The sequence below is a fragment of the Aedes albopictus genome, chromosome 3, assembly GCF_035046485.1.
Source record: "Aedes albopictus strain Foshan chromosome 3, AalbF5, whole genome shotgun sequence".
Taxonomy (NCBI): domain Eukaryota; kingdom Metazoa; phylum Arthropoda; class Insecta; order Diptera; family Culicidae; genus Aedes; species Aedes albopictus.
This window is the reverse complement of record NC_085138.1, coordinates 158,712,418-158,739,766: the sequence shown is the minus strand read 5'-3', so window position 1 is coordinate 158,739,766 and position 27,349 is coordinate 158,712,418. Positions and strand designations below refer to the sequence as shown.

The 27,349-nt window shown below is 44.2% G+C and overlaps 1 protein-coding gene across 1 annotated transcript in view; it reads right to left on the bottom strand.

Annotated features, from left to right (window-relative positions):
- LOC115266183 (prostasin-like) overlaps positions 1 to 23,056 on the bottom strand; it is a 35,151-nt gene extending 12,095 nt beyond the window's left edge. Inside the window, exon 1 of the mRNA XM_062857559.1 lies at positions 22,952 to 23,056. Coding sequence (XP_062713543.1) covers positions 22,952 to 23,056 — 105 coding nt within the window. The remainder of the gene's footprint in view (positions 1 to 22,951) is intronic.
- Between the last annotated feature and the right edge of the window lie 4,293 nt (positions 23,057 to 27,349).

Below are 27,349 nucleotides of genomic sequence, written 5' to 3'. Positions count from 1 at the left end.
CCATTGGAACAGTTACAGAATCAGAGACAGGATTTTAGACAACCAAGTGATGTCTACCTTGGCAGGACAAGAATCAACGAGAGAGAGGATAGTGGTAGTGAAAGAGACAGTCAAGGAGGAAATAGACAGTCAATAAGGGATGATAGAGGCCAATATGATAGGAAAATGGAAAAATGGAACCTTCACTTCAGTGGGGATTCTAGGTCAACATCGTTAGAAGATTTTATCTACAAGGTTAGAGTCTTAGCGAGCATGAATAGGATTCCTGATAATCACTTACTTAGTAACATCCACTTGCTACTAAGAGGTGAAGCATCCAATTGGTTTTTCACGTATTATCAGCCTACGTGGACTTGGACTATCTTTGAAGCAAGAATTCGATTCAGATTTGGCAACCCTAATCAGGACCAAGGGAATCGACAGCGAATTTACGACCGGAAACAACAGAAAGGTGAAACTTTTATTGCCTTTGTAACAGAGATAGAACGCCTCAATAAGTTGTTGACCAAACCATTATCGAGCCATCGTAAATTTGAAATCGTGTGGGAGAATATGCGACCCCACTACAGGTCGAAATTGGCATGTTTTTCCATAAACAATTTGGATCAATTAATCCAGGTTAACTACCGGATTGATGCAAACGATCCTTCTTTACATCCGGTGGGACCGAAATACACGGTACACAACATTGAGGAACACGAGTGTAGCGATTCTGACGAGGAGGAAGTTAATGCGATAGGACGTAGACCAGTTAGAAATCAGCACCAAGAAATGAATCAGAACAGGGGTTCCCAAAGCTCTAGCGGAACAGGACAGTTAGGGTCATCTTCTAGAACGCCAATGTGCTGGAACTGTCGCCAGCAAGGTCATTTGTGGCGTGAATGCCGAGAAGTAAAGACAACGTTCTGTTATGTGTGTGGAAATCCCGGTAAAATTTCATCAACGTGCGACAAACATCCGCGACGGGCAACAACAAATCAGGGTCCCGAAACGTCTCCGAGTTCGGGAAACTAAGGGAGGAATGCGGTAATGGGAACACTAGCATTCCAACCAAACAATCCGTTCCCTCTCCTAATTCGATTCCGTACATCGATCCATTAGAAAGTCTTCTAGAGATCAGAATTCAAACTAGTCGTTGTCCACACATCAAGGTCAAGATCTTCGATGAAGAGATTGAATCTTTGTTAGATTCTGGGGCTAGCATTAGCGTAACGAATTCAAAACAATTCATTGAAAATCATGGGTTAAAAATTTTAGCTTCACCGGTTAGAATTTGCACGGCTGACAAAACACCGTACTCATGCATTGGCTATGCAAATGTTCCAATTACTTTCAAGGGTGTAACTAGAATAGTTGCCGTAGTAATAGTACCCGAGATTACAAGGAAACTCATTTTAGGTGTAAATTTTTGGGAAGCCTTTAAAATTAAGCCCATGATGGACGGAAATAACGGTTTAGAAGAGGTAGCGGAGATTGACATAGAAGAAGACGCATTTCCATCCGATTCATATCATTTTTACGTGCACCCAATTGACACATTACCAGTAATGGGAAATGTTACGCCGGATGAATCATTAGACATACCAAGATTAGACTTGCCAGAGGCGTCCATTACTACCCCAGAGACAATAGAAACAGAACATAACTTGACCTCGGAAGAACGCCAGGAATTAGAGAACATAGTGAGGGTATTTCCATGTACTACAGACAACTGTCTAGGACGTACAAAATTATTAGAGCATGAGATTGTCTTGCGAGAAGACGCGAAACCAAGACGTCAACCAGTCTACAAATGTTCGCCATCAATTCAAGCCGAGATGGACCGAGAAATAGAACGATACAAGAAATTAGATGCTATAGAGGAGTGCTCTAGCGAATGGGCCAACCCTCTGGTTCCAGTTCGTAAAGCGAACGGGAAACTCAGAGTGTGTTTAGATTCGCGGAGGATAAATGCTTTGACCAAGAAAGATTCTTACCCCATGCGAGACATGAGGGGAATTTTCCACCGGTTAGGTAGCGCAAAATATTTCTCGGTCATAGACCTTAAAGACGCGTATTTCCAGATTCCTCTTAAAGAGGAATCGCGTGACTATACGGCGTTCAGAACCTCGAAAGGTCTGTATCGGTTCAAAGTGTGTCCGTTCGGTTTGACGAATGCTCCGTTCAGCATGTGTCGATTAATGGACAAAGTAATAGGATTTGATTTGGAGCCCTATGTTTTTGTCTATCTGGACGACATAGTCGTGGCAACTAAAACACTTTCTGAACATTTGAAATTGTTGAAACTGGTTGCAGAACGGTTGCGAAACGCGAACTTGACAATTTCGCTTGACAAATCCCGATTTTGTCGTAAGCAAGTGAGCTATCTTGGCTATCTTCTCAATGAAAAAGGAGTCGCCATTGACAGCACTAGAATTGAGCCGATTCTGAACTACAGTAGACCCAAGAGCGTAAAAGACATAAGACGCCTCTTAGGTTTAGCTGGGTTCTACCAAAAGTTCATTAGGAACTACAGTAAGATAGTAGCGCCAATATCCGACCTTCTCAAGAAAAACCCTAAAAAGTTCGTGTGGACTGAAGCTGCAGAGGCAGCATTTCAAGATTTAAAATCTGCGCTAGTATCAGCTCCAATACTAATGAACCCAGACTTCTCTCACTCATTCACGATAGAATCTGATGCTTCAGACAATGCCGTTGGGGCAGCATTGGTTCAAACAATTGAAGGGAATACTAGAGTTGTTGCGTACTTTAGTAAAAAACTAAGCAGCACCCAGAAAAGGTACGCAAGCGTCGAGAAAGAGTGCTTAGGGGTGTTATTGGCCATAGAACATTTCCGCCATTTTGTTGAGGGGACGAGGTTTAAAGTTGTAACTGATGCTAGAAGCTTGCTTTGGCTTTTTACAATTGGGATAGAATCAGGCAATTCGAAGCTACTGAGATGGGCATTGAAACTCCAATCCTACGATATCGAGTTGGAGTATAGAAAAGGAAAGCTAAATGTTACCGCAGATTGCTTATCGCGATCGCTGGAAGCAATTACTACAACCTCGCTCGATCCGGACTACGGCGATCTCATAAAACAAATTGTAAAAGACCCACAGGGCTATCCAGATTTTCGAGTGATCGACAATCGCATTTACAAATTTGTTAAGAACCAATGGAAGGTAGAAGACTCACGTTTCCTGTGGAAACAATATCTACCGTTATCCGAACGCGAATCAATCTTAAAAGCGATTCACAACAAAGCGCACCTAGGTTTTGAGAAAACATTATCTGCTGTCAGAGAGAGGTATTTTTGGCCTCGAATGAGCTCACAAATTAAAAAGTTTTGCCGAGATTGCATGACTTGTCAGACTAGTAAAGCTACGAACGTAAATACAACAGCTCCTTTGAATTCCCAGAAGAAAATTGCAGAATATCCTTGGCAGTTTATAACCATGGATTATGTTGGACCGCTGCCAGTATCAGGAAAGGGTAGAAGTACTTGTCTTCTAGTTGTGACTGATATTTTTAGCAAATTTGTAATAGTTCAACCCTTTAGACAAGCGACAGCTGAGTCTTTGGTTCCATTCGTTGAAAACATGCTATTTCAGTTGTTTGGGGTACCAGAGGTCATACTGACCGATAATGGAACCCAATTTACATCCAAATCCTTCCAGGATTTGCTCGAAGAATACCACGTTACGCACTGGCGAACACCAAACTACCACCCTCAAGTAAACGATGCAGAGAGGGTAAACCGCGTACTGACAACAGCCATTCGAGCTTCCATAAAGAAAGACCACAAGGATTGGGCCAATAACATCCAAATGATTGCCAATGCCATAAGAAATTCAGTGCATGAGGCAACACGTTACTCGCCTTATTTTGTCATGTTCGGTAGAAACATGGTGTCAGACGGCAGGGAATATCGGCACTTGAGGGATAACGCAGAAGGAAATGTGAGCCTATCCAACACGGAACGGGACAAACTATATGCAGAAATTAGGGAAAACTTGAAAAAGGCATTCGAAAAGCATTCCCGTTATTACAACCTCAGGGCAAATGCAAATTGCCCTACCTTTAAACTAGGTGAGAAATTGCTCAAGAAGAATACGGAGTTGTCGGATAAGGGGAAGGGCTATTGTGCAAAACTGGCCCCTAAATACATTCCCGCAATAGTTAAGAGAAAGGTTGGAGAACACTGCTACGAATTAGAGGACGAAGTAGGCAAGCGTCTGGGCATTTATAACTGCCGCTACTTGAAGAAGCTCGCCTCATCGTCGACATAACTTTACTGTTGTTTGAGCTATGCAACCTCGTAGAGGCAACCATGCATCTTAGAATGCTTCAAAATACATCTTTGGCATCAATTCTCACTCCTTGATAGGGCTGAGATGGTGGGATCAAGCTATGGTACCTCTTCTTAAAAGGACACTATACACTACCATTAGTGCACTAAAACCCACACTGTGGCATAGTAAACCATCTCCTCGTATATCGAGTCGAGTTTCTTGGACGTAAAGCTATGAATACTCACAGAGTGGACCAAGCAGTTAAAACCTGCACGAAAACACAACCGGCCATTCTTGAAGTGCTCCTCTATGAGTTGAGCCGTCCACAAAAACTTTTTAACTACTGGTGACGAACTTCAAGAATGTGCATGGACAAGTAGAAGACTACTCTGAAGAATAAGAGTAAGAGTAGTTGAAGAAAGCAGTAGATTCTCCAACATAAAGCTAATGAACCATTTGCGACAACGACGAGATCACGAAAACCCTGACGAGGAAACGAATTTACCGGATTGGACAATACTTGACGAAGGTGAAGGTGGCCCCTGCCTAACCTGATACGGTCCTAATGTTAGTGATTAGTGACCCTACACTTATATTAGGTTAGTTCTTATGACTAGTATTAGTAATTTAACTGAATTTCAAACCCGCTTTTGTAAATACGTTAACTTTGAGTGAATTCCTTGATGAATGTTGTAAATATATCCGTAAACCCTTTCGTCTGTCCTTCTTCCGTTGTAGATACGTTTTTCTGTATATAGTAGTTGGTAGTCTTCTTCATTTTGAGTTCTTCACCGTCAGGTCGTTTTCATTCATGGTGCGTAGAACGAATTCATTCTGGCATCGTAATTACTCATGTTGTTTATGATCAGCGCAAACTTCCTTCAAATCAGATCCATTCAGTTCATAGCATTTGTTTTCCTTTCTTTGCACAATAGCCCGGTCCTTGTTAATTTTCCTTCCGCATCAAAAATCTAACGTAGAAAGCAGCAGTCACATCAACAGGTTTCTCCTTTTTCATCCCACGTCGCAGCTCCTAAAATAACAAACACAAAGCAATTAATTCACTAAAATAAGGAAGTATTTCAAATACTCCCCCCGTAAAATACAAATCACTGAAGTTTTCGTGAATATTTTCACGATTTCTGATAATTTTCCCGGCAGTTCGCTGCATTCACGCACCGTTCTTTTTTTCACTTTGTTTGGTTTTGCTCAGTTTGACAGCTCGACCCGAACCGGTTCTCGCGCGGTGCGTTTTAGTACTTGTACCGGTGTGAAGGTAATGTGAAGCTACTGTGAAGCTTATTCGTATGGGGTATGTGGTGGGTTTAGTAGTTGGTCTTTTCAAATTTCACTTTATCAGATTTGAATCTGGTGTAGAAGTTTGATTAAGATTTGTTTCTACGTTTTACAAAGAAGTGGACGATTTGCCTGGAGGAAAGCTTCGGGGTGGGCCAGTTTTTTGTAAAATAGTCTTTTGCGGTAAATTCAGTGAATGGATCGGTGCTCAACGCAATGATTGGGGTAGATCCGGAATCTGAATGAGCCTGTTTTTGGTTTAGTGGGGGATATAATTAGTTTTCATTCAGTTTTCAAGAAACTGAGTTGAAGACATATTCAGGTGTGTTGTAAGGAATATTTTTGGTAGGGGTACATGGTACAAAGCGAACCGTTCGGTACCTTTGGATACAGCTGTATTTTTTTTTTCAATTATTTCTGTTCATGGTTGTAAATATCCGATGTTTTAGTTTATAAATGTGGTATGTTTCGTGATGGATGTAAGTAGTAGTAGCATTTGCTGGAGACCGGAGTCGAAAGACGCTGATGGTCGGTAGTAGGCACGTTCATTATCGTTCGTGTGCTATAGATAGAGGAGGAGTCAGCTCTAGTAGTTGATGATGATAACGTATGACCCCAAATGCAAACATACCTTTCAAAAATAAAGATACCTACCTAGCCTTTGTAGATAGTTAATTAAATTTTCCCTACGAAAATTTAGTTAAATCAATTTAACTAAATTTTCGTACTTAAGCATGGAGTGATGTAACAGGTACGCCAAAGCGGTACGTTACTATGTAAATATAAATTACTTTAAATATTAAATAGTTGTATATAAAGCATTCCAAGTTTCGTAGAATTAAAGCTGGATGAACTAGAAATCCTTATTATTTTGAATTCCAACCGTTCATCCTAGTTTGCACGTCACTGTAAAGAAAGAAGGCTTGAGAAAGGAAACGATAAAACTGCGCCTGGGAGTTATGCAATTGAAAGGCAGCATTACGCGATTTAATTCGCGAGGTCAAGAAGGGAAATTTTCGGATTAACGGATCGAAAACCGAAGGTCATATTCACTTCGTGTCCTTGGATTTGATGGGAAAGTGGGAGGCAAGATCTGATGAAGCCTGCATGAGCGAGATGCATTTCAATCAGGGGAGCATTAATAGATGATTTCATCTTATTCGTTCGGCTGAAGCATTTCCGGCTAAACCTAACTTTCGAGGTTTTTTATCTGAGGACATTAGAGTCACTCGTTCATTTGCCTGGAGACTCGAAAACGTTTCGGAAGTGTGGCTCTGCCAATAACCGCGGTGATCGAGGTAGTGAAGTTGAGAAGTCTGAAATCTTTCGAAGTGCTAATTTCCCGTGTCTTATTTCAGTGAGCTGTAGTCAGAATAATATAGGCAGTTTCGCTAATCAAGTTACGTTTCGTGTGAACCAAGCTAGATCAGAAAGGTAATGTGTTATAGTAGAAAACATGTGCGTGCCATGTGCGTTGTCTAACGATTCCTTTGTCGTGCAGCCGTGCGACGGCTTTCTGTGTCCAATTTAGGAACCACCGTAGCCACAACTCTCCGTCGAGTGCATCCGTTGGCAAATTTCCTGGCCAACCGTCAACCCACGGTCAGAAGGGGCCGCGCCGTCACCATCGCGCCCGAGCGGAATATTCACGAGAAGAACCGCTGTTAGTCGAAGTACAGGATCCCACGGGACTCCGATCCGCCCTGCTAGGTGGCTAGGCCCTAGTAGCGAGCAGCGAAGAGACACCAACCGCCAATCGTCTCCCCAACAACCACGCCGTCCGTCTATCAACCGGCCGGGCATGCGGTAACTGATCCCGCCAAAGTCGATCGCAAACGAACAACAGATCTGTAAGTAGAGCTCTATTTTCCCCCCAGTCCGTGTGCACATGTGACGACGACGAGAAATTTCGTCAATGGACCCATAGCATTTTCATATGGTGTTCCCGAAATTTTAGCTTGCCGGCTATATTTTGCAAGCGCTATTGTTCTGCGAGCTAGGTGCAGACAATGGAATTTGGAATCGTGAGGAAGAAAGACACGCACATGTAGGATAGGTAGAAACAAAGTGAATTCGATATTAGTTAAATTATTATGAACTAGAATATACGTTTTTTTGAATTCTGAATTAAAATCGCTTTATATCCCTATCCGCTTATTTGATTCACGGAGAGTAGCATGGTGAAAGATTTCATGTCGCGCGCTTAAAAATTCAAATTTTGTCGCCTGCAGAAGTGGGTTGTAGTGAGTAGGTTGAACCGGTTCCATGACGGTGTCGACATCTGGTGTATACTGGCGGTGACTTCCAGTGATGATAACCGAAAGTCTCCTCGGAAAGCTTCAGAACCGTTTCGTTTTAGGGTGATTTTTGATATTATGCTCCTTTTGCATTGAAATGCAAATCTGTAAGTCTGGTGTGGGTGAATTTGGGGACTGCTGGACCGTTTCCTATCCTTTCCAAGGAACGACTTGAACTAACCGTTGGTTGGGTCTCATGCCGGGCAATCATACCTTGGCGATTGGTCCTCATTTGAGGTGGCGCTTAAGCCATTCGCTTAACAAAACGGAAACAGCCCAACAGTCCATGTTGTAGAGAAGTTTATTAGGGAGATTTTTAGGAGTAGACCGCCAGTCGTTCCCAAAGGACATTCTGGCGTGCTACAGTCTTCGGCAAAGTTCTTCAAGAAGTCAAGAGCAATTTAGTGAGTCAACAATTAATTAATATTTTCCCGCTACGTGGTGCTAGCTTGCAAGTAAAATTTTAAACTTCTCTATCTGGGGATCCAATGCAGATAGAAGAGTATCGTTTTCGACACAGTTCTTCAGAAAGTCGAGAGCAAACTTCTCTATCTCGGGATCCGGATAATATAGAAAATTGTCGTCTTCGGCAATACAGGAAGTCAAGAGCAATGTGGTGATTCAACAATCAGTTGGTATTTACGTCGCTTGGGGGCGCTAGTCGTCAAGTAAAGTTAAGCTTCTCTATTTGGGGATCCGGAGCAGATAGAAGAGTATCGTCTTCGACAAAGTTCAACAAAGCAAAACGGAGATTCAACAATTAGTTGGTGTAAATTTAAATTTAACTTGTCAGGTAGCACCACCTAGCGGTGAAGGTGGTGCTACCTGACAAGTCAAATTTAAATTTATTTATCTCGAAATCCAAAGCAGATAGAAGAGTGTCGTCTTCGACAAAGTTCTTCGGAACGTCAATCTCCCTGGCCATGTGGTTTATGGACAGCCGCTTAGGCTGAATGCGTCATTGGGCCACAAAAATCGTTAAACCGCAAAAGTCATTAGACTGCAAAGGGCTTTAGACCGAAACAGCATTTATGCTGAAAAGGTCTTTATACTGAAAAGTTCTTTAGGCCGAAAAGGTCTTTAGACCGAAAAGGTTACCTTACCGATCAGGCTAAGGGTGGCCTCTGCTGTACATAGTAGCCGTCTCCATTCCACTCGGTCCATGGCTGTTTGTCTCCACACTGCGTAGGGTCCGCAGATCGTCCTCCACTTGGTCGACCCACCTAGCTCGCTGGGCACCACGTCTTCTTGTGCCGATCGGATGACTCTCGAGAACAATTTTAGTCGGGCTGCTATCCGATATCCTGATGACGTGACCTGCCCACCGCAGCCTCCCGATTTTCGCGGTATGGACGATAGTTGGTTCTCTCAGCAGCTGATGTAGCTCGTGGTTCATTCGCCTTCTCCAAGTCCTGTCTTCCATCAGCACAACGCCGTAGATGGTACGCAACACCTTCCGTTCGAAAACTCCAAGGACGCGTTGGCCCTCTGCACGTAGGGTCCATGTTTCGTGCCCATAGAGGACGACCGGTCTAATCAGCGTTTTGTAGATGGTTAACTTCGTGTTACGGCGAACTTTATTCGATGCGGAGTCCAAAGTAAGCACGATTTCCTGCCATAATGCACCTCTGAATTTCTCTGGTGGTGTCGTTTTCGGCAGTCACCAGTGAGCCCAAGTACACCAATTTTTCAACCGCCTCGATTTCATCACCGTCGATGTAAATTCGGGGTGGCGGGCGTGGAGATTCCTCCCTGGACCCTTTGCCATCATGTACTTTGTCTTCGACACTTTAATGACTCGCCTGGCTTCACTCTTTAGTCGGATGTACGTTTCGGCCATCGTCTCAAATTTACGAGCTATAATATCAATATCATCAGTGAAATCAAGCAGTTGAACGGACTTCGTGAAAATCGTCCCTTTCGTGTTTATCCTTGCTCTCCTTATTACACCTTCTAATGCAATGTTGAACAGCAAGCACGAAAGACCATCACCTTGCCGTAACCCTCTGCGAGAATCCGTAATCGTGCATAATCTGCCATAGATGTTCTCGATCGATTGTATCATACGCCGATTTGAAATCGATGATCAAGTGGTGTGTGGGCACGTTGTATTCGCGGCATTTCTGCAACACCTGGCGGATGGCGAACATCTGGTTCGTTGTTGCGCGTTCACCCATGAATCCAGCCTGATATTGCCCCACGAACTCTCTTGCAATCGGTGATAGACGGCGGCATAAAATTTGAGAGAGTATCTTGTAGGCAGCGCTCAGTAGTGTGAACTCGCGGTGTAGTTTCCGCAATCCAACATGCCGCCCTTTTTGTAGATGGGACACACGATACCTTCCATTTACTCCTCCGGTAATATTTCCTCCTCCCAAATCTTGGTAATGACCCAGTATAATGCTTTCACCAGTGCTTCTCCACCGTGTTTTAGTAACTCGCTTGGTAGTTGATCTGCTCCAGCGGCTTTGTTGTTTTTCAACCGGCGAACCTCCTCTTTAATCTCTTGGAGGTTAGGGGCTGGAAATCTTTTGTCCTGCGCACGTACTCCTAGATCTGTTACCGCGCCACCTTCGGTGCTTGCAACGTCGCCATTGAGGTGCTCATCGTAATGCTGCCGCCACCTCTCGACCACCTCACGCTCGCTCGTGAGAATATTCCCGTGATTATCTCGGCACATGTCGGCTTGTGGCACAAAGCCTCTGCGCGAGCGGTTCAGCTTCTCGTAGAACTTTCGTGTGTCCTTAGCGCGGTACAGCTCTTCCATCGCTTCGCGATCTCGTTCTTCCTGCTGGCGCTTCTTCATCCGGAAGACTGAGTTCTGCCTGTTCCGCGCCTGTTTGTAACGTGCCTCATTCGCTCTCGTACGGTGTTGCAGCATTCTCGCCCATGCTGCATTCTTCTCGTTTTTCAACTGTTCACATTCGCCGTCGTACCAGTCGTTTCTGTGATTCGGAGTCGCGAAGCCTAGTGCTATAGCCGAGGTACTACCTATGGCGGATCGGATGTCCCTCCAGCCATCTTCAAGTGTAGCTGCGCCAATCTGCTCTTCCGTTGGTAGGGCCACTGCTAACTGCTGCGCGTAGTCTTGAGCCACTTCTACGTTACGCAGCTGCTCGATGTTGAGCCGCGGGGTTCGACTTCGACGCGTGGTGGTAACTGTCGAAAGTTTTGAGCGCATGCATACACCGACTAAGTAGTGATCCGAATCTATATTCGCACTGCGGTATGTGCGGACATTGGTTATATCCGAGAAAAATTTACCGTCGATTAGAACGTGGTCGATTTGGTTTTCTGTTTGATGATCGGATGATCTCCAGGTGGTTTTTGGATATCTTTGCGGGGGAAGAAGGTGCTTCGGACTACCATCCCACGGGAGGCTGCACGCATCGCTGGCCGTTATCATTCGATACAGCGTGCAAGCTGTTTCGCCCGATTACCGGTCTATACATTTCCTCCCTTCCTACCTGCGCGTTCATGTCGCCGACAACGATTTTCACGCCACGCGGCGAGCAACCATCTTATGTTTGCTCTAACTGCGCGTAGAACGCTTCTTTCTCGTCATCGGATCTCCCTTCGTGTGGGCAGTGGACGTTGATGGTGCTGTAGTTGAAGAAACGGCCCTTTACTTTTAAAATGCACATCCTTGCGTTGATCGGCTGCCACCCGATCACACGTTGTCGCGTCTTACCCAACACTATAAATCCTGTTCCCAGTTCATTGGTGGTGCCACAGCTTTGGTAGAAGGTAGCCGCTCGATGCCCGCTTTTCCACACTTTCTGTCCAGTCCAACAAAGTTCCTGCAACGCGACGATGTCGAAGTTGCGGGGATGTAGTTCGTCGTAGATTATCCTGTCACATCCTGCGAAACCTAGTGACTTGCAATTCCATGTTCCAAGTTTTCAATCGTAGTCCTTATTTCGTCGCGTGGGTCTTTGCCGATTGTACCGAGTCGTATTTTCTCCTATGTTATTCGCAATGGGGATTTTTAGGGTGGCTTATTGGGCCTACGCCAACACTCCTGTCTCGCCAGAGGGCCATCGTGCCAGTTCTGTTTAACGTCCCACGTTTATCGACTCACCGTTTTGCAACCCACGTGAGTTACGGAAGGTTAATATTCTCAGAAAATTGCTCAAGAACTATTATAATTCCATCTCATGTTATCAACAAATCCAACTCAAATTTCTTAACACCAACTATCAATCTTCACATAAAGTTCTTCCATATTTTCGAAATCCGTCAAAATATGTTTGATAGCTGCTAAAATTGCTATCAAGATGGAAAGAAATGACCCCAACTAACATTTCCAGCGGTATAAGCTTCAGTCATTTGCCTTCTGTTATGAAATAATCGAATTAAAGCAGTCAACGCTGAATAAAAGGGAAGCTAGTCAAATATAAACCATAAGCTAGTACACGGCTACAAAACAAGCACCATATAACTACCAAACTCGATTTTCTTAAATCAATCACTTGTCACTGTGAGTGCCTTCACTGCACTCTATTCTAACTCCGGGAGATGTGAAAACTTGAGCAAATCGAATAGGAGCCCCCACTAGCAAAACAGCTGCTACTTTACAGTACAATTCATAATACTGACAAATCCACAAACCAGCAGCGCTTTGAAGACCGTTATGCGATATCATTGCAGCTAGAAGCTGTAATAAAGGGACTGATGGTATACCAACGCGGCTTGTCGGATGTAAACATTATTGTCAAAACAAATAAGCGGGATATATAGCTACTACACAAATACTTTACAGCTATCCATCTACATATATACATACATTTATTTGTTCAACATCATTAAGACAAGACATAATCAACAATAGTACGCCACAATACTCGGTTTGTGGCTGCCGCTCTCCATCCTCGGTCGCGCCCAATGCTCGCCAAGTCGCGCTCCACCTGGTCCGCCCATCGTGCTCTCTGCGCTCCACGCCTTCTTGTGCCAACCGGATCCGTTGCAAACACCAGCTTTGCAGGGTTGTTGTCCGGCATTCTTGCAACATGCCCTGCCCAACGTATCCTTCCGGCTTTGGCCACCTTCTGGATGCTGGGTTCGCCGTAAAGTGCAGCGAGCTCGTGGTTCATTCTTCTCCGCCACACACCGTTCTCCTGCACACCGCCGAAGATCGTTCTTAGCACGCGTCGCTCGAAAACTCCGAGTGCTTGCAGGTCCTCCTCGAGCATGGTCCATGTCTCGTGCCCGTAGAGGATCACCGGTCTTATCAGCGTTTTGTACATGGTGCATTTGGTGCGTGGGTGAATCTTTTTCGACCGCAGTTTCTTCTGGAGCCCGTAGTAGGCCCGACTTCCGCTGATGATGTGCCTCCGAATTTCTCGGCTCACGTTGTTGTCAGCCGTCAGTAAGGATCCGAGGTAGACGAATTCCTCCACCACCTCGAAAGTATCCCCGTCTATCGTAACATTACTACCCAGACGGATCCGGTCGTTTTCGGTTCCGCCTACCAGCATGTACTTTGTTTTTGAGGCATTCACCACCAGTCCGACCTTTGCTGCTTCGCGTTTCAGGCGGGTGTACAGTTCTGCCACCGTTCCAAATGTTCTAGCGATAATGTCCATGTCGTCCGCAAAGCACACAAATTGACCGGATTTTGTGAAAATCGTTCCCCGGCTGTTGAGCCCGGCTCGTCGCATCACACCTTCCAGCGCGATGTTGAAGAGTAGACATGAGAGTCCGTCACCTTGTCGCAGTCCCCGGCGAGATACAAATGAACTGGATAGTTCACCCGAAACCCTTACGCAGTTTTGCACACCGTCCATCGTTGCTTTAATCAGTCTAGTCAGCTTCCCAGGAAAGCCAGGAAGCTATCCATCTATTTGCTTTGAAACTATTTGGGTTGCTTCCATTGCACTTTATTTCAACTCCGGAAAATTTGCCGGAAGATTTGCAAATCGAATAAAAGTCCCAGCCAATAAAACAGCTGCGTTTGTAATGTTGTCAAATACACAAAACAGCAGCGCTTTGTGGCTGCTTGAAGAACACTCTTTCAGGTAGAAGTTGTGACGAAGAACCTGTTGGCGCAACCACACAGCTTGTTCAATATAAACATTATTGCGTTTGACGTTTCACAAGTTTTTGCAGCAAGATGAAGTCGGGTAAGATTTCTTGTAGTACAATTATAAAGCCTTGTGTGGAGTAAAACAAAACGGGCTACTTTCTATGCTATTTATATATAGCAGTGTGGCAGCGAGGACATCATCGAGACCAGTGGATACGGAGATCGGGAGTTCGATTCCAAGTAGCGGCAAGTACTTTAGTTATTCAATTTTAAAAGCGATAGCTCCAGTTCCACATTAAATGGCTATTCTCATTACACCGGGTGGGGACCGTGCCATGCCCCGGCCGTGCCCCGGTCATTGATTTCATACATGCGATTTCTATGGCGTGTTTCACATCACACCGTGCCGGGGCTCGGTCGGACCCCGGCTGGGCTAGTGAGAGGCACGCCTTAGATATCGTTAGAAAGAAATTGATGACCGGGGAGAAGACCGCTTAGCTGCGTCACGGTATCCATAACCTAATTATATTTATTCAATTGATTTGGGGATGCCGTATCACTATTATTAAATAACTGTGATAAGGCTTAAAAAGCGCCTTCTCAAGATGTTATTCAGTTAATGGTTACATAGGAGCCGTGAAAAGAGCATAGACTAGGTGGCAGAGCAGCTGCTTGCACAGCATATACCTGTGGAATAAGTTTGTCAGATTCATTGGTATAGGGCTTGAATAGAAGCTTCCGTCCATATGGTACAACACAGTAACTCAACATCAAGCCGTATTGAAGACGCTTTGTCGACGTTTACATTCACAATAAATGTTAGCTGGGACCCTTCCAATTTCCTCTTCCTTCAATCTTATTAGTCATAACGACCTGTAAATAGTTTGTCATCAAGAGAAATACCTCATTTTGATTGCAAAATCTCAAACATATTTCCATTCCACCAAAATTTTCTTATTAACTCCTAAATTATTAGTCATCTAGAATTCTAAACAATAGGTCCAAAAAGAGCAGATTCAATTTCATCTTTTGTTGAATAATACGTACAAAACCGATAATGCTTTCATATAGAAATAAAACTCGTTCTAATCAATAATTAAATTTGACACCTGTATCACGAGCAGACGTCTGTGGATGGGTATTTAACACTTTGCCTGGTATATTGTTTAATTTAATTAATATATTCAATTAAGTTAGGTTTTCCAATCTTCCGGCCCGCGGTAAAGACGAAAACGCAAAACCTGTTACCGGCCTAAAGGATACCAATGAAGTGTGATGGATTCCCATCGCAACGATAATTGATCAATCACATTGTGAATTTAAGTATGTATTCTAATTCTCTGTTTCTTTTTTTTTCTGCAATAACTAAAGGTTTTCATCTTAGGAATATTTAGGGTAATTTTTTGCTCAAACACTACATTACATCAGCGAGCTGCTGCAAACTTGATACAAAAGCAAGGTTTACCATCTAACACCCAACCCCGCCTTTAGACAGGGTATAGTTTGAGTATTTTTGTAATAGAGCCAGACCTGTTTTTCAATAATTTTGGAAAAAGTAATGCAAGCACTTGGGATATCAAATCGATCGCAATTCTATAAATCTTTTATGTTATGAAACATCTGCATCAAAATAACGTCGAAAGGTTCAGAATGAATTAACTACATCGGCTGTTTTCCTACTCTCCGCATCGACCAATGTGGCGCTAGCTTCTATGCGCGAAAAATCACTAAAAGTAAATCGCAAAAACATTCTATGGCGAATAGCATCTAAAGGCAAATTTATCGAAGTGGAATACATTATTCAAAAAAGTATTTGGTAGTGGTTGTGCACAATGGTGACTACTATTAACCCTACCAAATATTTTTTCAGTAAAAGCTTTCTATTTCAAGTAATTCAAGTTTAGATGCTTTTCACCATACAAAATAAAATTGATTTACTCCTGCTGTTGATCAACTGTGGGTGTGCGCCAAGCGGGTAGTCCATTGTCGAGATCCTTCGCTTGGAGGGCTCGGAAAGTCGGTACAAGAGACCACATTTCATTATTTTCATGCTACTATTGTCCTTCACGGTTCTACTTACCATCCAAGGTAGTTCGGCTATAATAATCATCGGGTGGATCATCGATGAAAGCGTTGTCACCAACCACAATCTTCAGCCAGCTGCTCACCATAAGCACTATCCACACAATTATATCACATCTCTTCATTGCAATCACAAAAGACTCACAGTCTTCACTGATTTGAGATCAACTAAGTCACCCCACTAGAAGACCCCTAATCAACCACTGGTTGTAACGTTTTACCTGCAGATCACTTGTCTCGTCAACCGCGTGATAAACACTGAACCGCTCCTTCCAGACCGGGCACCGTTTTTTCGCACTTCCCAATCTAGTTTCTGAATTAGAACAATCCGCGAGTGGTGCCACCACCACCGCCACACTTCCAGCCCATCCAACTGCGGGAATTTTATGACTTCTGGCTGAGGGGCATCCGCAAACTACCTCTGATGATCCTCTGCTGCTGTTGAAGGTGTTGTTGGTGGGTTTATCTGTGCGTTGTCATAAATATGCAACGCCACCGCCGTGTTTTTAATTATTGTTAAGAAGTTACTGCACTACAACCAACTACTAGTCAGCGGATTCGCGGATGGTGTTCGACTGTCGACTCCTACAATAAAGGAACAAGTCTGAACGCCACATTTAACAAATTAATAAATCATCGTCTCAATACAGAACTATTCGCAGTGGCAACAGTCGTACATTAATCAGCCAATTTTTTCGCAATTACATTGCATCGCCATGTGCAGAGTTATCCCAGGTATGCGCCAGATTGATTGACTTTCTACAGTTGCTCGATATAGACTGGGGGGAAACCCCAGAATAGCACTTATTCAATGTGACTTTGTAGTGAAGTACGAAAGAGTGCGACGACTATCAAAGATGCGAACCTGCTAAATGTTTAAACCAAATTAACAAATTCAAGCCCAGATTTGTAATGTCAGTGGTTCTCAAGTGATCCAACTAGTGGCGCATCAAGGGGTTTTCTGGGGCGTTTCAGAGGGTTTCAGTTGCCTTTTGGAGCCATTCGAAGAGGATTTAGGGGCATTTCAAATTGATTACGAGAATTTCAAGAGTGTTTAAAATGGATTATGAAAGTTTCAGGGACATTTCAAACCTCAGAGAACTCTTGAACCGCCCCTGAAAATATCCAAAACGCCCCTGAGACGTCCTGGTATCCCATGAAACCCCTGAAACACCTCTGTGACATCCAGGTGTCCCCAGCCATGTAACTCCCTTGAACCTCTTCCCAAGTAATATTTTGATGACCAATTAGTCTTAGAGGTTCTGAGAACCATCGTAAAAGCTAATACTTTTAAATTTGGTTTCAAAAACCTCTCCTACTCTATTTCCCTAAAAATGTTACTTGGACTGAAACGCCCCAAGTATTCCTCAGAAACGCCACTGAGACTGCCTGGAACCCTCCTGAAGTGCCCCTTAAACTACCCGGAATACCCTTGAGACCTTCAGATAGCCCATGAACTCCCGTAGGACCCCTACTCTTGAGACCTACATTTACCCCTAAAATGTTTCTGAGACCCCTTGGAGCGCTTCTGAGACTGCCTGAAGCGCCAAAAAGACTCTTTCCACCTCTCTGAAACCCCCTGAGATACAATGAAGTCCTCTTGAAACCCCTTGAGATCCCTGAAACGCAAACTAGACCAGTTTTGCATAAATTCATTCATCTCATTCATTTGAATAGTTACCAACAAATCTGTTCAACCATTTTTGTTCTAGCCATGTTCAAAACGATATTATTCAATTTGAGCACCTATCAAATGAGAAGCAAATCCTTGTCAATCGAATGATGTGTCACTCAAATGACTAGCTGGGAACGAAGCACGAAAAACTGCAAAATACCGCCAGACTAAAAAAATGTCGAATGTTGGATCAAAGTCGGGTGAAATTTTATCCAATATTGGGCCACTGTTGGACCGACATCGAATACCTGTTGGATCTATGTTGGGTTTGGTGGCCAAAATAAAAATAGGTCAATGATAGGTTTATGTCCGGGTTGACGTCATCAATGATGGTAAAAGCTTTAAACCTACAGCACCGCAAATTTTTGCTTCCTAGCTAGGGCTCAATTGAGTGACATGTGCCTTGGCTGATGCTGGAGCTGATGTTAATTGAATGATCAGAAGCTAGTCAATTGATATTCCGATGGTAAATGGAAAAACCTTAATTAATCCACCTAGCGGTGATGGCGCCTTTCTCGTGACTTCGAAAACACATTTCAACACAACTCAAGTGACATGTTCATGATAATCGCACTTTCATACGTATAACAGAAATCAATTTCATGGCATCAAAGATCATATCGCTTATCTGGTGTTTGATTTTTGAGCCGCAATCTTGATGTTTAAGCCGCCATTCAGGATTAAAGTCCGACAGCTTGGAAATTTTGGTCGATATTTTGAGCCCAAAAATCCATTAAACAGCCGCCATTTTGATTGTTGAGACGCCTTCTTTTATATTCTGGTAGCTATTTTTGATCTCCGGTTGTCTTCACCATACCAAATATACCCAAATTGAACGGTTTTAGAGCCTTAACCTAAGCCTAAACAGCTGCCATCTTGAAGTTTATACTGCCATCATGAATTTTGAGACGCTATCTTGAATATTTTAATCTTCATTTTTGTACTCCAGACTTCGTCCCAATACCAGATATATGCATATTGCATGGTTTCAAGTCCTAAAACCTCATTAAACAGTCGCCATCTTGAATTTTGAGACGCAATCTCAGATATTTTGGCTGCCATCTTGGATATTTTAATCGTCATTTTTGGACTCCAGACATCTTTCCAATATCAAATATACATATATTGCATGGTTTTAGAGCCTGAAACTCCATTAAACAGCCGTCCATATTGAATGTTGAACCGCCATCTTGGATATTCTGGTCGCCAGTTTTGGAGTCCAGACTTCTTCCCCATACCAAATATACCCATATTGTATGATGTCAGGCCTTCAACTCCATTAAACAATCGCCATCTTGAATATCAGGCTGTCATCTTGAATTTTGGACCGAAATCGTGGAATTTCTGGTCTCCAGTGTTCGTTTCTGCATAAAATTCGTAAACCATGCTAAACGTTACAAAAATCGCCGCAGTTTGATGTGTGATGGGGCTTGGTTCAGTTTTATATACGGCCAGTTCCACCGGTGGTGGTCCGAATCACTGAAATGGCCATAACTCCGCTACGCCTCGACCTATCCGAACCATTTTTAGTAGCAAACAATGCGGTAAAACTCCGGTTCGGCTCGAGCTATAATCCGAAACAAAACAAGTAAAGTTCAATTACTACGTAACGGTTGAGATTTGACCATATGCGTACACATTTTTTTCACCATTAATGATCCTCTATCACTCCTTAAAAAGTTTGCATTCATCCATCGGGACCCCCGGAACCGGTTCCGGAACACTATCGGTTCTGATATGGTCTGAGACTATTTTCCTGCTTATCTTTCATCAGGTTATCGAAAATGCAGCTGTTTGATGTGTCGCATGCATAGGTTTGGTTCTCTTTTATATTTGGCCTTTTCCGTCGGGACATCCGGAACCGGTTCCGGAACACTACCGGTTCAGATATGGTCTGATACTATTTTCCTGCTAACCGTTCATCAGGTTACCGAAAATGTCGCTGTTTGATGTGTCGCATGAATGAGTTATTTTCAATTTTATATTTGGCCACTTCCGGCGGGACACAAACAACCGGTTCCGGAACACTACCGGTTTAGATATGGTCTTATACTGTTTTTCTGCTAACCGTTCATCAGGCTATCGAAAATGCCGCTGTTTGATGTGTCGCATGCATAGGTTTGGTTCTCTTTTATGTTTGGCAACTTCCGGTGGGACATCCGGAACCGGTTCCGGAACGCTACCGGTTCTGATATGGTCTGAGACTATTTTCCTGCTTTCCTGCGTTCATCATATCATCAAAAATGCCGTGGTTTGATATGTCGCATGCATGGGTTTGTTGCATTTTCATGTCTGACCCCTCCCAGGGGTACCGGTCCGGAACACCTAAATGGCCATAACTCCGGAACGGCTGGACCGATCCGAACCATTTTCAATAGGAAACAATGGGACTATATGCCGCGTCGAATGAACCGTCGGTCATTAAAATCGGTTGAGGTTTACTGCCAAAAAGTGATGTGAGTTTTTTGTACACACACATACACACATACACACACACGCACACACACATACACACATACACACATACACACACACAGACATCACCTCAATTCGTCGAGCTGAGTCGATTGGTATATGTGACTCGACTCTCCGGGCCTTCTATCAAAAAGTCATTTTTGGAGTGAACATATAGCCTTTCCAGTACACTTAGTGTACGAGAAAGGCAAAAATAGTGCTTATTTGACTCAATTTTATCTTAAAATGTCTGGTTATACTGACACTTCGCAGAACTGACCGAGACCCCCTAAAAAATCACCGGAACTGCCTTGAGATCCCCTTTAAGCGCCCAAACCTCCTGCAACAATCCTGAGATTCCGTGACGCACCCCCGAGACTCCCTGGAGCCCCTTGAGACTTTCTGATACCCTCTTAAATGTCCTTGAGATCATCTGGTATTCTCTGAAACCTCCTGGGATCGCCTTACAACGCTTCTGAGATGTCCCGATGCCCCCTTTTTCCATTTATACCATTGGGGGATAATCTGCTTAAAAGCAGAGCAGCGAAATATCAGTCATGTCAGTTGCCTACTTATTTTGGACCACCGTCACTATCACTGTAGGCCGATCAATTTCAAAACGATAGTGACCGGCAACAACTTGATACTGACCCGCACTCTAGAACACTATCATTCATTTATTTAGTTAACATCAAATTCATGATAATACTGAATCAACAATTTGCCGCCATAATACTTGATTTGCAGCTGCAGCTCTCCAACTTCGGTCACGCCCAACGCTCGCCAGATCACGCTCCACTTGGTCCACCCATCGTGCTCTCTGCGCTCCACGCCTTCTTGTACCAACCGGATGGTTAGTAAACACCAACTTTGCAGGGTTGTTGTCCGGCATTCTTGTAACATGCCCTGCCCACCGTATCCTTCCGGCTTTGGCCACCTTCTGGATGCTGGGTTCGCCGTAAAGTGCAGCGAGCTCGTGGTTCATCCTTCTCCGCCACACACCGTTCTCCTGCACACCGCCGAAGATCGTTCTTAGCACGCGTCGCTGGAAAACTCCGAGTGCTTGTAGGTCCTCCTCGAGCATCGTCCATGTCTCGTGCCCGTAAAGGATCACCGGTCTTATTAGCGTTTTGTACATGGTGCATTTGGTGCGTGGGTGAATCTTTTTTGACCGCAGTTTCTTCTGGAGCCCGTAGTAGGCCCGACTTCCGCTGATGATGCGCCTCCGAATTTCACGGCTCACGTTATTGTCTGCCGTTAGCAAGGAACCGAGGTAGACGATTTCTTCTATCACCTCGAAAGTATCCCCGTATATCGTAACATTGCTTGCTGCCAAGGCTTGTCCTGTCTCACTCAGTTCCACCTACCAGCATGTACTTTGTCTTTGCCGCTTTAACCACCAGTCCGGCCTTTGCTGCTTCACGTTTCAGGCGAGTGTACAGTTCTGCCACCGTTCCAAATGTTCTTGCAATAATATCCATGTCATCCGCAAAACAGACAAATTGGCTGGGTTTCGTGAAGGTCGTACGCCGGCTGTTAAGCCCGGCTCGTCGCATCACACCTTCCAGGGCGATGTTGAATAGTAGGCAGGAAAGCCCATCACCTTGTCGTAGTCCCCGTCGAGATTCGAATGAACTGGATAGTTCACCCGAAATCATTACACTGTTCTGCACACCGTCCATCGGTTGCTCTTGTCAGTCTGGTAAGCTTCCCGGGAAAGCTGTTCTCGTCCATAATTTTCCATAACTCTGTGCGGTCGATACTGTCGTACGCCGCTTTGAAGTCGATGAACAGGTGATGCGTTGGGACCTGGTATTCACGACATTTATGGAGGATTTGCCGTACGGTGAAGATCTGGTCCGTTGTCGACCGGCCGTCGATGAAACCGGCTTGGTAACTTCCCACGAACTCATTTACTTTAGGTGAAAGACGACGGAAGATGATCTGGGATAGCACTTTGTAGGCGGCATTCAAAATAGTGATCGCTCGAAAGTTCTCACACATTAACTTGTCGTCTTTCTTGTGGATGGGACAGATTATCCCTTCCTCCCACTCCTCCGGTAGCTGTTCGGTTTCCCAGATCTTGACTACTAACTGGTACAGACAGGTGGCCAACTTTTCCGGGCCCATCCTGAAGAGTTCAAATTTCGAAAATTTTGTATGGACAAAAGTCTACGAGGATGAAGGGGGTTCTGAGATGGCCAAAAAATAATCTACGTAGTTTATGGACAGCGCCTAATCATTTATATAACACTTTTTTGAAGGAGTAGCCATTGTTCATTAAATACTTTTAAAAAAATATCTGGGAAAAATTTAAGCTTTTATTAAAAAGCAGTCTAGTACAAACAATTAAGAAGTCAACTGTTAAGATCAGAATATTTCAACTAATATTTAAATTTAAATTGCACTATAAATTCCAGCTTCTTCTAAAAGTGCATATTGCAACGCACCCTCGCATTCTATTAGGTGAGTTTGTGCTTCCTTCCTTCCTTTTTCGCTGTCGCCCAACCAGACCGGTCACCAGCACAGTAGTGTTATAGCTATAGTTAATAAACCACAGTGAACTCAGCCACATGCAAATAAACTCGGTTTTTTCGATCAGTATTCGCGTCGTTTAATGTGCCCAAGTGATCCCGTTCGACCCCGTACAGAACATTTTTGGTGCCGTGACCAGGATCACGGGTGTGAGAATATCACTTTCTGGATCGTGTAATTCGACGCTAACACCTAACCCCATCACCCGTCGGGAGGGTTTCCCAAAGGATTGCAGTACCGTACAACAATACAAGGCCTGTTTTAGGACAGGTACATGTGAGTATCTGTCCATTATTTCCCATCCCCATTGTACGGTGCTTCCTTGGTGGTTTTTTGGATCGATTTCAGTCCATTTCTGGTGTGATTGCTGCTGGGAGACACGAGGTTGTTGCTGCTGTTGCTGTGAATGGTTGCCCATTCCTTCCACTGGATTGAAACTGGTTGTTGCTGCAGTGATATGATAGTACCACCGCCAGTGCTAAAGTGAATTCAATTATCCAATCATTGGTCGACCGATAGCGCTCATTCTGCTAAGCCGCTTTGTATGCACGCGAGCGGATAGTCCACGTCCGTGGATTAACATCGTGTTCGAGGTTCCTGCTATTAATATAACACAGGTGAGTGTCTGTCCAAGTGTTTTATACCTCCCCCTTCGGTACTTCCTGGGTCCTCTCGATCATTACAGCTCCCATTTGGAAGTCGTCCGGCGCACACTATGTCGGAGAAGAAGATGAAGCAGAAGAAGCTCAAGCGTCGGAACATCATGGACTCGATCGGCCGCTTCGATGAGTTCCTGCCCAAGCAACACACATGTTATATAAGAGTTACGACAGCGCAAGTTTTGGTTGTATAGAAGTTTATTTTACGTAATTCTAACATTGTGTTGGAATAACGTCAAATAAACTTCTATACAACCAAAACTTGCGCTGTCGTAACTAATATATAACATGTGTGTTGCTTGGGTGACCAACTTCAATTCCGAACGAGACACCAAGGAGGTAGCGATACGGTTGGCTAGATTGGACAAGCTGATGGAGAACTTCGAGGACATTCAAGGTGAATATGAGACTTTAGGTGATTCCAATGAATTCGTGAAGAGCAATATGAGCATTAGGGCAAATGTAGAAGAGCAGAATTTTCGGGTTAAATGTGGTCTTACGTCGCTACAACCTCCTCCCGCAGCAGTCCCAATACTGGCGGCGGTTCCGTAGGCACCGGCAGTTTCCCACAAGATCGGCGTGAAGCTTCCGACGATTACGCTGCCGCAATTTGATGATGACCTGAACGACTGGTTGACGTTTCACGATTTCTTCAGTTCCTTGATACATTCTTCCGGAGATATTCCTTGCATCCAAAAATTCCAGTATCTCCGTTCCGCACTGAAGGGTGATGCGCTGAAGCTAATTGAATCCCTGACAATCACCGCCGCGAATTACAGTGTTGATTGTCAATCTTTTCTAAACCGTTATTAAAAACAAGTATTTGTTGAAAAAGAAACACCTGTAAGCGATTACGTTTCCCCCAAAATCGCTGTTCAAATCCGTTTCCAAACTTTGTGTCGTTGTAGAGGAATTTCAACGGCATGGTAAAATTTTGGAACAGTTGGGTGAATTAACAGCGCAATGGAGTAGTTTGCTGGTTCAATTACTTGGCTCCAGAGTTGATAAGCAAACCCTCAAAGATTGGGAAGAGTACGTTTCCGCTGGTAACGATCCCACGTACACCAATCTGGTTGAATTCCTCACCAAAAAGATACGCACTCTGGAATCTCTATCGATCAATGCAGATCATTTCGCACTGTCCAGTCCAAACAAGCACAGTCCCCCCTCAAAGCCTTTAAAGTCGTCCCAAGGCCCCCCTTCGTCTAGGATTAATAGCTATGCAGCAACGGAAAACTACCTACCTGGATGACATGCATGTAGTTAACAACATCTGTTGGTGAAATGTCCCGCTTTCGAGAAAATGTCGCTGAAGGATATGTTGAATTTGGTCAACGCCAAGAAGATTTGTGGCAACTGCTTCCGCGGAGATCACTTCGTCCGCAAATGCTCCTCCAAGTTTTCGTGTCGTATTTGCCAGAAACGACACCACAGTTTGCTGCATCCTGGGTTCGACTCGTCAACGAACGGCAATGGAAACTTGAACTCCAGTCAAGGTCAACCACCTCAGTCGACTAACGTAACACGATTTGAAATCGAGACGACCTCGGCACCAACTGAGCAATCCATATCTTCCAACTCGGTGTCTGATCCACACAGTGTGAATGTGTTCTTTAGTATGGGACACGCTTGTATGGGAAAAATAAATCCTCGCTCCAGTCGACTTTTTAGATCCCATTTAGGTCCCATATGAACTGTACAAAATTTCAGCGCAATCGAAGAAACTATAATTTAGCGCAAGCGGTTCAAAGTTTACATAGGATTTACTATGGGAAAAGTTACACTTTCAAACAAAAAATCCCAGAGGTCGCCCTTTGTCTCCTTAATTCAAATCGATCAACGCTTCTTGTAGAAAAATCATTTATGAAACTTTTCTCCGAAGACCACAAAACGATTCGATGCTTGTGGAAAAAGTTATTGATTTATTACCGATTAGTGATCCAACGAACGACTTTTTGTTTTGTTTTATCAGCAGCACTGCTGCTGCCGTTGTTGCATGGGGTGGTGGGAGGCAATACCACCCCCAGAAACAGCAGCAGCCAAGGCAGCAGTTACAGTGCTGCTGATAAAACAAAACAAAAAGCCGTTCGTTGGATGACTAATCGGTAATAAATCAATAACTTTTTCCACAAGCATCGAATCGTTTTGTGGTCTTCGGAGAAAAGTTTCATAAATGATTTTTCTACAAGAAGCATTGATCGATTTGAATTAAGGAGACAAGGGGCGACATCTGGGATTTTTTATCTGAAAGTGTAACTTTTCCCATAGTAAATCATATGAAAACTTTGAACCGCTTGCGCTAAATTATAGTTTCACCGATTGCTCTGAAATTTTGCACAGTTCATATGGGACCTAAATGGAATCAAAAAAGTCGACTGGAGCGAGAATTTGATGTTTGTCCCATACTAGTGTTCTTGTTTACCGTCGTACTTATCATTGTTAATGGCAGGCCCGGATTAAGGATTGTGGGGGCCCGGGGCCCGAGCGGATGTAGAGGCCCTTCTGAGAGATGACCAAAAATGTTTTTCCTTATTTTCAAACAGTACTTAAGCAATATGAAAAATAAAGCTAATGTTAGCAATCACAAAACGTTTTTGTGGGGCCCCTAAAATGTGGGGGCCCAAGGACCAAAGCGTGTTTGGATGGCTACCCACCGGACATCGAAAAGTTTTGGCAAGTAGAGGAATTTTCTCGAATGATAGGCGACTCCTACCCTACTGCATTAAGGCGGTTGGAAGGCCTTGAACGTAAGCTGGACAGAAATGAGCTCCTGAAGGAGAGATATCAACCTTGAGCACATGCGTGCAATTCCCCCCGAAGAGAAACTGCCCCCTGCGACGTGCTTCCTCCTCCACCACCCGGTAGTGAAAGAGTTCGACCACGAAGGTTCGTGGTGTATTTGATGCATCCGCAAAAACTAGCTCAGGCTATTCCCTCAACGATGCGTTAATGGTCGGCCCGGTTCTGCAAGACGAGCTGTATTTGATTGTTCTTCGGTTCAGGAGGTACAGAATAGTTCTACTGGCAGACATCGAGAAGATGTACCGTATGGTCCGCATGGTCCCTGATGATCAGACCCTTCAATGCGTACTGTTTCGGTTTTGCAAAGATGATCCCATCACCAAGTACGCTCTCACCCCCGTAACGGATGAATTATCCCCGTCGTCGTTTTAGCTACACGAACGCTCCACCAGTTAGCCGACGACGAAGGCAGTTCATTCCCACTCGCAGCCGAAGCCCTAAAGCAGGATTTTTACATGGACGATTTCATCCGAGGAGAGAATACCACCGACAGAGCTGTGGATCTGCGACAAGAGATGACGGTGCCAATTTCCATGAGGTCCTTAAAGTAGTACCAGAGGACGACTTAGCCACTCAATCCAACCGAACATTTGACCCTGACGAGACGACCAAAACTTTGGGACTCAGCTGGGAACCATCATCCGATCAGTTTCGCTTCGACATCAACGTAGGAATGAAGGATGGACCGATTACAAAGCTCAAGATTTTGTCGGAGATTTCGCGTTTTTATGATCCACTTGGATTGATTGCACCGATAGTAGTGAGGGCCAAGATAATGATGCAGCAATTGTGTATGCTTTCGTTGGAATGTGATGAAGCGGTACCTGTCAAAATACAAGCTCAATGGACGGCGTTTGTCACCGAACTACCGGCCTTATCCAGTTTCCGACTGGATCGCTATGCATTTGAGGAAGGAGATGTGCAACTGCACTGCTTTGCAGATGCATCTGATGCCACATACGGGGCTTGTGTTTATGTGCGTACTATTGGGATCAACGGAAATGTGAAGGTCGAGCTGCTCACTTCGAAGTCCTGCGTGGCGCCGCTCAAAAAACGTAACATTCCCCGTTTGGAATTGTGCGCTGCGAAGGTTCGCATTGCTCTTAGAATTGAAGCGATTTCCGTTTGGTACTGGTCAGATTCGATGGTGGTTCTTCATTGGCTCCGTTCCCCGTCACAAGCATGGAAAACTTTTGTATCGAACCGTGTATCAGACATCCAAATCCTAACCCACGGATCCAAATAGCGAC